Source organism: Apis laboriosa, unplaced genomic scaffold, assembly GCF_014066325.1.
Source record: "Apis laboriosa isolate Shangri-la unplaced genomic scaffold, ASM1406632v1 scaffold279_cov145, whole genome shotgun sequence".
NCBI lineage: Eukaryota > Metazoa > Arthropoda > Insecta > Hymenoptera > Apidae > Apis > Apis laboriosa.
The window spans coordinates 91,499-106,948 of NW_025222632.1; the positions used below are offsets into that span (position 1 = coordinate 91,499).

Genomic DNA, 15,450 nt, shown 5'->3' on the forward strand with positions numbered 1-15,450 from the left:
TTACAAAATCAATGTTATCGTAATATCGTAAGCCGGATAATTCTATTCGCAGAATCAGAGAAAGGATAAGGTAGAATTTATTTTAAAAATTACACGTTAAAAAGTTCTTCATTTAATAATAAGTAGACTATAAATTTTCATGCAAATGAATACTTTTCATATATATATATATGTTTTGCATATTTTAAATAAATGTAGGATTTTTAGCTATAGGTGTTCAAAAATTACCATAAAATTTCATTAATCAACATAAACTCAAATTAAAGGAAATTTAATTTACTTCAACCAAGGAACTTTTTAATTAAACCAATTTAAAGTCTTCAATACATCATTAGTATGATCGATAATAAACAATTTTCTTCCAGAAATAAATAAATTTATCGCGCAATTTACTCGATTTAAAACTCGATTAAACCCTATTAAAACTAAGAAAAGTTTGAACCTTCATAATTTCGAAAATAATGATTCCTTATCAATGAATAAAAAATCATTAGAAGCATCGAATCTTACCCTTTAAAATACTTTTTTATTTATCTCGATACGACTCCCGGTTGCCGAGATATGATCGTACAAAGAAGATATAATTTTTAATCGTTTATCTGAAATCCGATTAACTCCTTTAAAATTGGAGAAACTTTGAATCTCCATAATTCCGAAAATACTGATTCCTTATCAACGGGTAAACGATCATTAGAAGCGTTGAACCTTGCTCTTTAAAACGCCTTTTTGTTTATCTCGATACGACTTCCGGTTCCTGAGATATCATCGCGTAAAGAAAAAGTTAATTTTTCAGTCGTTTACTATTTCCGCCCTCGTCGCTTACTCGAATCTCTCGCTCGCACCTTATCTCACCTGACCTATCCCTACTCCAGACAAATGACAGACATTATTCCAGGAAGACTTACGCATTTCTGGGAAAAATATGTAGGTCACTGGGTCGCGGGCCCATTCATAATCTCTGTACTGTTATTATGGACATTTTAAATCCTTATATCTCGGGATCGGATTGAGATATCGGGATAAAACAAAAAGCAATTTCAATGGCACGCTTTCCTTTGTTTTCTGAGTTGGTTCTGAGATAAAAGTTTTTTCTCGCGCTTTTTACATAATTTTAGAAATAGAAAGTGGAAATTTCATTTATAATTTTGTGTTTGACATGTATATCGTTTTATTAATTGGATATTTGAATATATTTTAATTATTATATAAAAATTGGCGAATTAGTAATGAGTTTAAAATAGAATTGCATCGTCTTTCAGGAGCAATATTTTTTTTTTTTTCCAAATAAGAAATAAAAGACTACAATATACGCGACCTGTGTTCAATCTCTGAATCGCGTACAGTGGCCCAAATATATCTATCGTAAAATCATGTGGAATTAAAACGCCGGTTGCTTGATCTGACAAACTTTCTTGAGATTTTTATAACTGTGACTGTCTTTGATAAAAATTATTTCATGTCCCAGTTTCTGTAACTAATAAAGTTTTTATAATTTTTCCAGATGTATAACAGAAAAAAATAAAATAATAAAACGTGGAGTATTATAATAATCGACAATCGATCGATTATTATTTGTTTACGGATTGCATATACAAGTCTCATAGAATTAGATATAGACAAGATACTACATTATAAAAACGTATAAAGTATATATATGATAGAAATGTCTCAAAATCATGAAAGTATCAAGCAATATTTTTCTTTGCAAAAACTTTCGTTCCTGTTTTATATAATAAACTTGTTAAACGAGAGTAAAATTTATTATTTCTCGATAATGGACATTGTTTGTTACTAGTTATAGTGAAAATTTACAGTGTCCATTATCGAAAAAAAGTAAAACTTTAAAAAAAAAAAAGTTCTAGCGTTCCAAATATGTTCGTTTTATGCAAATTTTTTTCAGAGATTAGGAAAGTTTGATAATGTTGCTTTTAACGACACGCATTAATTTTCCCTCGTAAATCAATTTTACATTGCGTAAACGACTTAATTTCGTGCAGAGATTTGTATTGGATTTAAAAACTGATAAATCATCGACGATATTAATCACGCAATCTTCTAATCTTCGATTTACGAGACAAATAATAAAATTATAATATATTTTTACATAAATCAATTATTGTAAATTTTCTTGACGAGAAATGAAATATCGAGAACTGAGTTATCTCGTGAAAATTATGCTTGACCTATTTTCTTCTTTTTCTTAATATTATCATATATCATTATACTCGGTGTTATAAAAATAGATATCGAGTCTTGAAAGCATTAAATGATTCGTTCTAATTACTCTAATTATTCATCTTTGTTCTCTTTCTCCAATTTTCTCGATTCTTCTGATATCTGAGAAATGATAGAGAGAAGTCACAACAATCCCTCGATCCAATCCTGTTATTCCAATCGTAATATTTATAACTTGAGAACACTTTCCTCGATCGAGTTAACCAAGTTCATTGCCGTACGTGGAGAAAAAATATCCGTATAAGAAAAGAATATCTTATTCCATTCCCGATTGTAACCGATTCAATCGATTCGTCTTATCATCGATCGATCCATTTTTCACCACCACTCGACGATATTTATAAGAAAAACCTGACCTCTCGAAAGAGACGACTTTCAGTCGCCTTTCGTAACTTTCTGGACCAACGATATCGATTCTCGCCTTTGACAAAAAAGCCTCGTCTTTTTAAAAAGTTTCACGCTCCGATCAACAATTGTAACCAGAAGTGCTACTCTTCGGGAGTAAGAGGGGAAAAATCGTGTCCGTTTCAGACGAGTAAGAACATGTTTGTTGTTGTTGGTTCTTGCAAATTGCGCGTGTATTTTTCTTTCCTTCCATCGGAATAAGTTATTTACACAAGAATCTTGTAAATTAAGATTTTACTTTTTATCTATTTTATTAATGGAAAGACGATTCCAGAGACAGTAGGATAAGTAAATATCATTTATTTTACGTATTCGACAAATACGATATATTGCACAATATAAACAGATTAATTAAATTAATATATTCCTTTATTGTTATTCACTTATTTTATGCAAAATTTCCTATCAGACGACCAATTTAATTTATCTTCATCTTGCCCCATCTAACGGAAACTTTAAATTGCACATAAGTTAATAAATGAATCCCAACTGACATTTATGCATACCAAAACTTTCGTTTTATTTCTAAAGGTATGAATATATTAACAGCCCGTGTAACGAAACAACGCAATAGCAATAACGCAGCAGTTACAACTTGGCGCGTGTAATATAGTTGTACACAACGCAACGTGCAAGAGACCGACGACAAGCCTCTTTAAGCCTCTCTCGTACGTCGTCTTTATAAATACTTGTACGAATGCATACGAATAAGTATATGGAAACTGGATGCAAAATAGCGTGAATTGGTCTTGATTGATCGATATTTCGTTGTATCAATCACGATAATTCGCAGTGTGAAAGAGATTAGAATTCGGTATATACACGGAATATTTACACGAGTTACTTGATTTAAAATTTAAAGTGTTTGGGTTTCGTAATCGACGAATATATATTTTTCATTGTCCGTATTTATGAAACGAAATCGAAGAAAAAATTGGAAAAAATTTACATTTGTTTTCTCGTTTAACTTTGTCGTTTCGAATAAAAGTTCGATTATATTATTTTTTTTTTTTCGTTTTGTAAATTTTGTTCTTTTTTAAATGGGATGCACTGGTTATTTGTGGTTTGATTGATTTATAAAAAAGAAAACAGTTTGAAACTTTCACGTGAAATATCTTTCAATGTCTTCAGAAACAAAATGCTAGAATTGAGTGGATCATCGAATATATTTAGAAAGTTGTACATGCCGAAAAATCATGGAATTGCTTCAGAAAACGTGAATAATTAACAGGAAAAGGCTAATCTAATTTTTTCAATATCTACTTTACTCGGATGTTAAATTTAATTTCTGAAATTGAAGAGAAAAAGAAAGAAGTAAATTTTTAACAATAATCGAATAGCTCTCGCCATACATACGTATTTAAAAATAAATTGCCGATCCAATAAAATAGGAAATTTCAGACCAAGGATCTTTCTTTATTAAGAGGTCATCCTTGAATCCTTCGATGTGGTAATTTACATATCTGTTCTAATGTCGTTGATCGTAGTCGATTGAAAGCTCGAGTCCCTGACCTTTGATCGATCAAAGCTTTCCTTGACAAAAGCGAAGGATTCTTAACGATTCGTGCAAATTTGCTTCGAGTAAAAACAAAAAAAAAAAAACAAGACTTTGCTCAAAGCCGAGAATACTTGATTTTCACCAATTTTTAATCCAATTTTCGACAATTGTTTGAAATCGAAAACTAGAGATTTAATTGTTCGTTTGTGAACGAAAAATTGAAGTGCAACGTGAATGCATCGTGGGCCTCCTAGTTGGAAACGAAGCGAGGTTGTGAAGTTCGTGAACAACTCGAAGTTGGGACTTCAAAAATGCGAGAGAGCACAATTCAACTTCGAAAAGCCGATTAAAGTCACGTGATAGTATCAATTTTGTTTGGTGACAATTTAATGGAACATTTCAAGAGAATTTAAAAAAAAAAGAAGTAAATGATATTACACGAGCAGAATCGATCAATTGATCGATGGCAATCTTTAAATAGTTGGATCGTAAAATATTTTTTTATTTTACAAAGGTTTGGAAAAAAGTATTTTTAAGTGAATGTTGTTCGAGGAGATACATTTTGTGTTGTACAATTGTTCTTTCTGATTCCTTGGTTTTCATTCTATAAGCATAGAATAAAGAACAATGTAAATGGAACAAAAGGAAATACTTAACTTCTCAATGAAACGACAAAGTGAAACGTAGTAATATAAGCAATCGTACGCGTTGTTCGATAACATCTTTTGATCCCTCGCGTCGTTTTCCATTAATTTGTAATTCGTAATAGATAAAATAAACACGGATAGGATAAAGACGATGGATATTTTCCTTTAATTCCGATTATCTCGTTAACAAATCGTTGAGATTTCATCGAATGTTTTGAAAATTTTTCTAATATTTAATATAGATACGCCATTTGTAAAAATTCCAAATCATCATTTAAAAATTCACACTAATAACTAAACTTATATATATATATATATATATATATATATATATATATATAAAATTATAAAATTTCATCCATTCGCTTAAATTGATACTTTGATAAGAAAAATAATCGTTTTGTAATCGTGAAACAGCTACATAAATAATAATAAATATAAGTAACAATCTTTATTATTTTAATAATTGAAAGGAGCAAATATTTAATCGTATCATCTGCAAAGAGAAAAGACACGAAATATCGATAAAACTGATTCAGACCGCGTGGATGGAGTCTATCTCGCCAGCATTGGGGGTGTAAACAAGATTGACAAAGCGGCATGAAAATTGCGTTTCGAATAAAGTAATAACCATTGGATACTCACAATACGTGTCACTGGTGAGTCGATCGATGGTATCCTGTTTCAACTTGCTGTTCTTCTTCCCCATGTTTCTCTGCTATCCTCTCTCTTTCTCTCTTTCTATCTCTCTCTCTCTCTCTCGGTCAATCCCTTTCTTCACCGCGTCGCAACTTGTTCTCTGTTTCTAATAATTTCTGGTCTCCAAGCAGAGTCTCTCACCGTTCGCCTCGCATCTTTCGCGGAGAGTAAACCGAATTGATCGATCACCAACCGAATTCCTTTTAAAACGTTTCGAATGTTCGAATGAAAATTGAAGAATTGTCTATTTCTCTCTCTCTCTCTCTCTCTCTCTTTGCACTTTATCCGATCTTTTCACCAACAGTTTTCTCAAACAGAGAGTCTCTTTCTCTCAATGTTCGAAAAGTAATGGAGGAAAGAGTAATTTGGATTGGATTTGTTCGAGAAAGGTCTGTATCTTCGTGGAACGACTCGAAAGGATCGCTTGTCACTCCGTGCTCGATAGGCGTCTGGAAAGGTTTGGTCTCGACAACAACAATTCGATAGGATTTCGATTCACTATTCTTCCACCGTGTCGAGGCGTGTCGCACACACGAGCCTTGGTACACACTCGTCCTTGGAAAGTATCATCGCGGAACAGGAAACGCGAGTATCGAGATCCTTCCTTCCTTTCTCTCTTCTCTCGCGAGGATTCAAAGGGATTCAATCTCTCGTGTCGACGATCCTTTTATGAAAAGTAACGAGAAGAAAGAGACGATTGTTCTAATATCCTTTGTTTCGCGTTTTTAAAATGGTTGAAGAGATTTTTTTTTTTTTTTTTTAGTTGGAAACTTTTTTCAAGGAAAGTTAGGAACAATTTTTATTAGAGGTATATCCGTGGATATCGTTGGAGGTATTGTTAACGCAATTGGATACGAATCTAGTATAGTCTACTTGATTAGATTTCAGTTTGGAATTGAATCGAAAATTGTGCAGCCTCTTCGTCGAATATGGAGGAGGAGGAGAGAAAATGTATTCTCCTCCCTTTTATAAAGTGTCTGGACGAAGGGTAAGAGGAATTTCATTTAAGGGATGGATAATATCCCTCCAAAGCCTTGGGTAAATCCTCGATGTCAAGTGGTCAGCGTCGACCAGGTTCGATCGTGGACACGCCGCTGTCTCTTTCAAAAGTGTAAACGGGATTTGAATCGAAGAGAAACGAGTTCGATTCATTCGAGGAAAATTGTTAATTTAATAAATGGCGAAGAAAAAGTCGATAAAGAACGCGTATAATAAATTATATCACAAGATTAATTAGTATAAGGCTTTTGCAATTTTATAGTTAAAAAATATTAGTTTTAATATTTTGAATATTTCATTACTTGTAACGAAACATTTGAATGTTTTTTCGTTTTCTTCTTGTATTACAGAAAGTATTTTCTTAACAAAGCTTGTTTCGGTCAGATTATAAATTGAATTTTTATAATATTATAAATCTGATTAGATAATACGTGACTTTCTTCGAAAACATTCCAAACTTTTGGTTCAATAGTGAAATTCGTTCATATAAGTGAAATTCGTTTCAATAAATCGTACACACTTTTCACGTAATAATACTTTCGTTAATAATACGTGTAATTACGGTACACAATAACCACTCTCATTCCAGTTGCTCCAACACTCAATTTTCCCCATTACATTAATCTCATTCAGAATAATTACTTCGTTATTCGTTGCATTATTCACGAACGTTTCTCTAAAGGATAACAGGCTATGTTGCGAGTTATAATCCACGAGTGAATCGTTTGCATTAAGCAACTTTTGGTTGGAACGGCTAATTGGTCAACTTTGGATCAAGTTGCAGTGCCGATCAAAAAACTCTCCATTCGTTCCATCATTTTTTGGTCCCTCGCCTTGGAAATTAAATCGTAAATGTAAACGCGGGTTAAAATTGTTTTTGCATCTTTTGATTCGACACAACTATGCTCGATTAACTTTGAATCGTCCACAACCGTCTCGTGTAAACACAATGTTAATCGAGTTAAAACGGCTTCCTGATCGTTCGAGCAAAAGTAGCTCGTTCGTCCACTTTTAATCGATCGATCCGATTGTTTGATCTAAAAGAAAAAAAGAAAAAAAAAGAAAAAATGTCTAATGTAAACGCGGCTTAATAGCTGGATCCATTTCGAGCGTTATCGATCTTTCTTCCAACGTTTCTTTTGACAATGAAATTTCAATTGCGGGTTAAAGATAGATACAAGGGAGCCTCTATTATTCGTATACATTATCTATATTTATAACAATATAAAGAGATGCTTTTCCTTACCAATAAAAATAGAATTTAATTTTTAAATTAATGTTGGACGCACGTTTATATCTAATGTTTATTGAAACGAAATCAGGAATACGAAGGAAGAAATTAGAAAATGTTACAAAATTTTAGGCAAAAATACCTATATAATATTGGAAATTCTTCTGGTTATCCCTAATTTTTACGATAAAAACATTTCTTTCACGCCATTATTCCAATTTTTGTAAATAAACCTAATTACATTTTCCTTAAAATATAGAATAATTTAAAAATCTGTATTCTTATAAGTAAATTCGGATTTTTTTCAAATTCCGGTCGATCTACTTTTTTCTTTATTTTTTTTACCGACCGAGTATTCGATTCGTGCGTTTACTTTCGAATCCGTATGGAAATGAGGCGAATTAATGCGAAAGCATTTCAAGCTGACAGAATGGAAATGTCGTGTTTCGCCTCGCATCGTGACAATTAGGCGCCATCGGCCCGATATAACTGGGGGAGGAAATCGTTTTCGGAAGTGCACGAGAGATTGTTGACATGCTTCTCGTGTTTTGCGAGGACCGTCTGAAGTATAGCGGCGGTCGACTTGAATTATTTACCCCCGGGCACAAAATGATACTCTTGGCCACGACATGCGTCGTGGAATGAACTCTAGGAATGCGCTTTTTTCCCCCACATTCCCCACATCTTACTTGCGATATTATCTCGCGGTATGTTGGAAATGGGGAATTCTGCGGTGGGACGCGTGGCTCGATCGGTAATCGGGAGTTATCGATCGAGGATAGATGACAAAAACAAGGATCAAATTCTATTGCAATCTATCTATCTATCTACGACAAGAAGCAAAATACGATCGAAATTTTTTTTTAAGTAATATAGAATGTAATCAATCAATTATATCATCGAAATATTATGAATATCTCGATGTGGAATATTAGAGGTATATAAAAATCTTTGAGATGGTGGAAATTGCAAAAAAGAATTCATTAAAGGATATTAAAGCGAAGGTAAAGCAAGTTGGACTTGTGAAAGAGAAACAGTGTTTTTCAACATTTGAATATAAGAACGATCGAGAGAGCATAAAAATCTTCGAGATTTTTACTATAGAACGAATCGAAAGTGAAAAAGCATTAAACAGTTGAAAATGGAATAAATTGGACCTATTTTAAATTTTACTCGCGGAAGAAAATTTTAAAAGTTGAAGAAAAGCGTAACAATGATGGAAAGTTTTACTCGAATTTAAAGATTCGATTGTAGATAATGGTTTCCACGATTCTTAATTTACTACTATCGCGAATTTCTATCGACTAATTCCTCGAGGGAAAGATATCTCGTGGCTGATATCTGATCTTCGAATATTCCCTCGAGAATTCGGTAAACGGCGATAGTTGAGAGGAAATTGTCAAATTTTAAGGGTGTTACGGTGAAACGAGGCCACGAAATTTCTGCTCCCCTTTGCATACACAAGATTCCTCTCACGATTGAATCAATTGAAAACACAGCAAGAAAAGGATACGCGTTGAAAGAGAATGCAAAGTTGAATTCGTTCGACGAAGATTCGATTCGTATTCGAAGAAAATAATTACACAGGTTGGAGAGCCAATTATTATTCAATATCACGGTATTGGAGTATTATCGAGTTAGTCTGGGTAGTCTACTTCGTTAGACGATATTTTCCAGAAGTAGTCGATAACAGGTACATTATTTCGATATCGTATCGTTTCTATCAAAATTATAATTCAAAATTTAAAACAACACATATTAATCAAATTGTTGTATATTACATGTACGATATGTTACGCAAACATTATAATTTGCCGGCATGCGTTGGACATGTTAAATAAGTTAAGTAAGAAAGAAATTCACCAGACTCGTGATTCGTTGCTTTTTCAAATTCGGATGGATTCCACAAATGTAATGTAATTAATCCATGTAAAAAACTTAAGAGTTTTATTTTCAAGAATATTTTTCACAAAAATGGAACTAGGTTGCGGATGCCAGACTTTTAACTTTCACTTTCGATGTCGCGTCCACTGGAAAAAAAAAGGAATACTTGACAGCAACTTTTTGTGTGATTATATCCTCGAATATATTTATATTCGAATATATTTGAATGGAAACGTGACTAGAAACGTGACAACTTCATTTCTGGGAAAGAGAAAAAAAAATATTCGTTTAAGAAATTCGATATTAAAATATCAGACATGGAATAGATCACTCGGATGTTGGTCCACGTAACACTTGCTCAACGCATCACGCATTCCGTCAGACGGTTTAACCGCGTGTCAATTACATCGAAATTGAATTTAATCTCGGTCCGTCGGATAATGTAGTCAAAGGGAGAGCAAGCTAATAGTATCTATGTATTTAGCTACATGTCCCCCCATGTACACTTCAATGAACACGAGAAACGAATTAATATTCCATCGTATCTCTTCCGAAGAAATTTAAAAAGAAAAACAAACAAACAAACAAATTCTAGCTTGAATTATCTTAAAAAAAAAAAAGAAGAAAGAAAGAGAGAGAAAACAAGAAAGAACAACGATAAAGAAAATATAAGCGCTTCAACGTTCGATAAAATAACGTGGAACATAAAAATATTCCTATTTTCCGCGTTTTCTCCGCGACGAACGCATGACAGAACGCGTATAGTTTCGATATAACGGGTACAACTCGCGGCGAAACAATTGTCAGATTCGTAAAAAGATCGACGATCCGTATGCCAGCCGATGGAGGAGGCGTTGCGGAGATTTAACTGGTCGCAGAGTGGCACTGGGTCCGTTCCATTTCGCGTATCTTTCGTGCAACGAATCGTGAGATCGATCGACACGAGTTGATCGTTGACGAATTTCAGATCGCTTTTACTTTGGCGATCTCGAAAGGGCGAGAGGCTCGTGGGCGCACGCGAGGATCGGCGGAAGAGTTGCTTGCAAGTTGGCCGTTTTCATTCATGAATTCCTCACCGCTGTCGTGGAACGATCGGTGGAAAAACGCGGACCAGTGACGTCATAGCGTCGCGGTGCCTGGCGTCAGACTGGCTCGCCGATAGCATTACGTGCCAGTGCATTGCTACTGATTCGCGCATGCGCGAGCCACTGCTCAGACCGGACAGTTCTCTCGTTCGTTCCCTCTTTCTTTACTTTCGACCTCCTACGCTCGTTCCCTCTCGCTCCCTTCCTCCCCTTTTCTCCCCATTTTCCCTCTGCAACCCTTCGTTCTACCCCCACTGCTCCTCTTCCTCGCTCTCCTCTCCTTCTCCTCCCCTCCTCAGGATACCACATGACTAATGTATCTTGACTCCTGTTTCGCTATCCGCGATGCTCTATCCGCGAGATCTCTCGTCCTATCTCCACTCCTGTCTCACTCCCTTTTTTTCCTTCTCGTTCTTCATTTCATCTGTGTTTCTTCGATGTTCAATTTACTTTCTTCCTCTCTCAATCCAGATTTCCATCCCTCGTGTGTTCACCTCAAACGAAACGTTTATCACCCGATCGCGCGCAATATCACTTCCAATCCAGTCCATACTACGTGTTTTATTTTCTTTAATTCGCTTCTACGCTTTTATCTCAGATTTTTCGATTTGAAGAACTGTTGATTAAATTTTAAACACTTGTATTTTCTTTTGCATTTAATATTACGATTTTAATTAATTAATGCGATTTGACATTACGATTTCAATTTATTTTCTGTTTGCATCATTTTAGGATATTTATAAAATTTATAATTCTTTTTTTTTCTTTTTCTCTCTGAATCTTTCTTTAATTTCATTATTTTCATAGATTTTTGGCGAAAGAATTTTCCAAGTCAACGAAATTTTAACCTAACATTTTTCCAAATTTTTAAATTTAGAGGCACAAATAATTCCAAACTTTTTGGAGTTTAACAATAATGTACCATTAACTAGTCTTTCGTTTAATAAATTTCTTTTTTCCATTCATTTAACATTTCAATGCCACTTATTTCAATCACTCCGACAAAATAAAAGAAAATCGAGCAAGCAATCACACTTTTGTCCTCCATCGTTCGATTAGGGATTTTCGTTCGTTTCGTTTCTCCTTCGTCATTTTTATCCGTCTTTAATATTTATCGTTGTCATAATATTTTATGTTTTTACGATTTTCTAATCGTTTAATAAATTAAACGATAAAATATCTCTCGTTTTTTTAAAAAATATAAAAATAACTTAATTTTTATCTATCTGTTAATTCGTTATTTTATTTTTATGCTATTATTCAGTTGCTTTGAAGCCACCATCAAAATTTCATTCGAAGTCGTTTGATTTATAATGTGTTCTCTTCTCTTAGAAATTGTATTTCTATCCAAATTGATTTTTCACCCCTCGCGTTCAATGGATTTTCGCTGTTCGAATCCCGATATTCTAATGAGAATCAATTTGTTCACGGAGAGAATCGCTCGATCGTGGTCGAGAAAGCGACGATTTATGGAAATTGGTCATTGTTTTAAGCAAATTAACCCTCTGTGATATCATGTGATTTTGAAGTCACGTATCTACGTTACCGATCGAGAGTTATATCGAATCATTAATATATTCCATAGAATCCCAGAATTTAAAAAAGAATCAAAATGACATATATCGTCAAAATCAGTTATCCGATTCTTTTATATTATATCCCAGTAAAATGAAATATCAATTTTTTTCAAAATATATCCATATCTTTCCAGTAATTACAAAACAAAAAATTTTAGAAATTAACCATTTTGCCACATCTAGTAATTTTTATTGCGTTAACGTTGTTGCATTTTTTTAAACAAAAAAATAATATTCTCACCTTACTGTTATACAGTTTTAAACAATTATTGATCAATATCGATCAATATGAACGTACAAGTAACGTAAATAAATAAATAACGATGTCGTCTCAAACTCGAATTTCACGCACTAAAACGAAATAGCATTGGTGATTTTTTTTTATTTTATACTCGGCCAAATTGAAATGGAAAATTATGCACGATCGTTTTATTACTAATGGATCAATTTGACATTACTGCTTCTCGACGTCCCATCGAATGATCGAAGAGCAAAACGGATCATTGGATCGTGCTCGACTCGAATCGATGGACTTAAAAGAAGCATCTAGGATCGGTTTCCATGAATAAAAGAGGAGAAAGCTATGTAGCTCTGAATTGATATGCCAGGTATAAAGATTCAACAACGAAATTTCCCTCGCCTTCATTTTATCGATTTTTCTTTCTTGCCCGTTCTTAAGGATGCGAATATAATCTCGAGAATTATTGTTCAGACTGAAAATTACTCTCAATACTGGTGAAAAATAAACTTTGGAAAGTTCAACGAATATATATGCTTTTAAGAGCATGAATATATTCGAGTTTCTCGAGAATTACTTCTTATTAGTGAATGCTACGTTGAGAATGAAAGGATACAAATAATATATTTCATTAAGATAAAAAACTCTCCGAAATTTTTTATTCCCTAGAATAATAAGGAAGAGTACGAATATCGAATTGAGAGTAAAATTACTTTATTTCCAAATAGTGTTTCATTCAGGTTGAAAATTACTATCGATACAAAATTCCATTTGATATTTAATTCTTTAAAGATACCAAAAAAAAATAAATATTGTAAAAAAGAAAAATTGTCCAGCAACCAAATGAACGAAGGACAAATTCTCGAAATTTTCATTAACTCGATTTTTTCGAGGAATACTCTTCTCTCTTCTTGATTTGACAAGCTCTCAATAATTCAGAAAATTGTACATTTCTTAAATCACGGCCATATCATAACAGATTATATATATGTATATATATAAATTTGTAGTACATATTTCTATCTTGATCTTCTGCCTGGAAAAATATGGAGTCGGCTTATCTGTCAAAAGTATCTGATCTATTCGATTTAGTTCCTATTTTCTCGTCAGCGCCTTGAGAGAACAACATCATTCCTCCCGTCTTCGGATTGAGGAGGAAAGTGCTTGAACAAACATTGAGGGAAAGACCGAAACAAGGTCGAAAGAGCGTAAACGGAACAGCACAGTCAGCAGTTTCTTGAGGAAAACAGTTCTCCCTCTAATACAGAATTCATCAAACTTCCTGAGTAAACGATTAACGTTAAGGATACAATGTAATTGAGAAACATTTGACTTTTACGTCAGATCTTAACACACAGATTTGTTCTTATTTATTATTGTAGGATACATTAAGATAAAAAAATTCTGGATATCGATCGGAGAATCTTTCTTTCTTTTCGTATTTTAATTTTCTAATTTTATTACTAATTTATTACTAATTCGAAATGGAACAGATAGTATTAGTTCAGCAGCTAATAAGATGTAGGATATATCTAGTTTAATTTTTCTTCTATCTAATTATAATATAACATATAATTAGTAGCTTAAATACATCGTAAAAAATACGATAATTAGAAAAAAAACTGTTTCAAAACAAAAATCTACATTAAAACTTAAATTTTTTTTAAAATAAATTTCCATTCGATCGAAAATGTATAACCAATGCTGTATCTACTTGGCATTGTAAATAATTACGCAAAAAGGAATAAGGGATTGTCTTGAGAACTTCTTTAATTTTTAGAAAATTCTTTCATTCTATTAAAAACAAAATTTTCAATTAATACCGTACCTATTTAGTATATTGTAAACCAAAAAAAAAAAAAAATTAAGAGAGAATGGTTACGCATAGAGGAATGCAATTGAATCGGAAGGAGAAGCAAAAGCTTCGATTCGAGGGAAAGAAGCGTGCGGCCATCCGCATGGAGTTTACGTTAAAAGCCACGTGGAAACCACGGCTGTGAATAGCCGATACTTTTACGCGTGAAAGCCTACGCTCTCTCAAGTTAACTTTTATCAGGGCATCCAAAACTCCTTTTTTTTTTACCCCTTGGACACTTCTTTCCATGGTCTTCGTCCACGTTGCGACACGAGGTCGGATTCTCCGCGAAAATTACGTCTTGGATCGTTGTATTTAAGCTTGCGTTGCACAGTGTGCCACGTAACCACTGCGCGCTTGTCTCAAGCACGGGCCAAGAGTTCTTGAAATGCTGTGCAAACGACGTCGGCTCAGCAATGAACACGTTCCACAGATTTTCTAACGAGTTCCAACGATATCCATAATGGGACGATGCTATGCATCCTTGAAGAATAAGAACGAGTGGAATGTAGTTATTATTGGGGGGAATATTTATTTTTTATTTTTCACTTTTTCTTTTCATCAGGTTAGGTTAGATTAGACTTTTTTTAAGAATGCTATGCATTCTTGAGGAATAAGAACGAGTGGAATATATTATTATTATTATTATTGAGAGTATTTCTTTCTATTTTTTTGTATTATATAGGTTAAATTAGATTTATGGCGGAAAGAAAAGATAAGAGTATTTTTATTGATTTCATGGAAGTTTTGAAAAATGAATAAATTTCACGTATATTGAAAAATTTGATTTTAATGAAAATTTACGTGTATCTGGAGGATAATGGTGTTATATGCTTTTAAGCATTTGTGGAATTCAGAGGAAGGCCAAAGTTCAGGCGTTGATCGAGCTCGAGCAATCTTGAATGAGGAAAACTTTATTCTAATCTCTTTTTACAGATATGAATATAACCTTTCTTTCTTTCAAAAAAACTGCTTTTTTTAATTCAACTAGATAAAAGTGTTGATACAGTGATTTATTTTGAGATAGAAAATTTGTTTTACTTGAAATCGATTCTCTTAAATTTTATCAAAAATCATATAATAGGATAATTAGGATT

At 33.3% G+C, this 15,450-nt stretch overlaps 1 protein-coding gene across 2 annotated transcripts in view; it reads right to left on the minus strand.

Moving 5' to 3' along the window:
- LOC122714050 (frequenin-1) overlaps positions 1 to 10,714 on the minus strand; it is a 49,304-nt gene extending 38,590 nt beyond the window's left edge. Inside the window, exons 1-3 of one of the 2 annotated variants that reach the window (XM_043935046.1) lie at positions 10,675 to 10,706; positions 9,578 to 9,744; positions 5,431 to 6,148 (exon numbers count right to left, since the gene is read on the minus strand). In XM_043935046.1, the coding sequence (XP_043790981.1) occupies positions 5,431 to 5,494 (64 nt within the window). In that variant the 5' untranslated portion in view covers positions 5,495 to 6,148; positions 9,578 to 9,744; positions 10,675 to 10,706. Of the gene's footprint in view, positions 1 to 5,430; positions 6,149 to 9,577; positions 9,745 to 10,674 lie in introns of both variants that reach the window. The other variant, XM_043935047.1, reaches the window with a different exon arrangement.
- Positions 10,715 to 15,450: the final 4,736 nt, after the last annotated feature.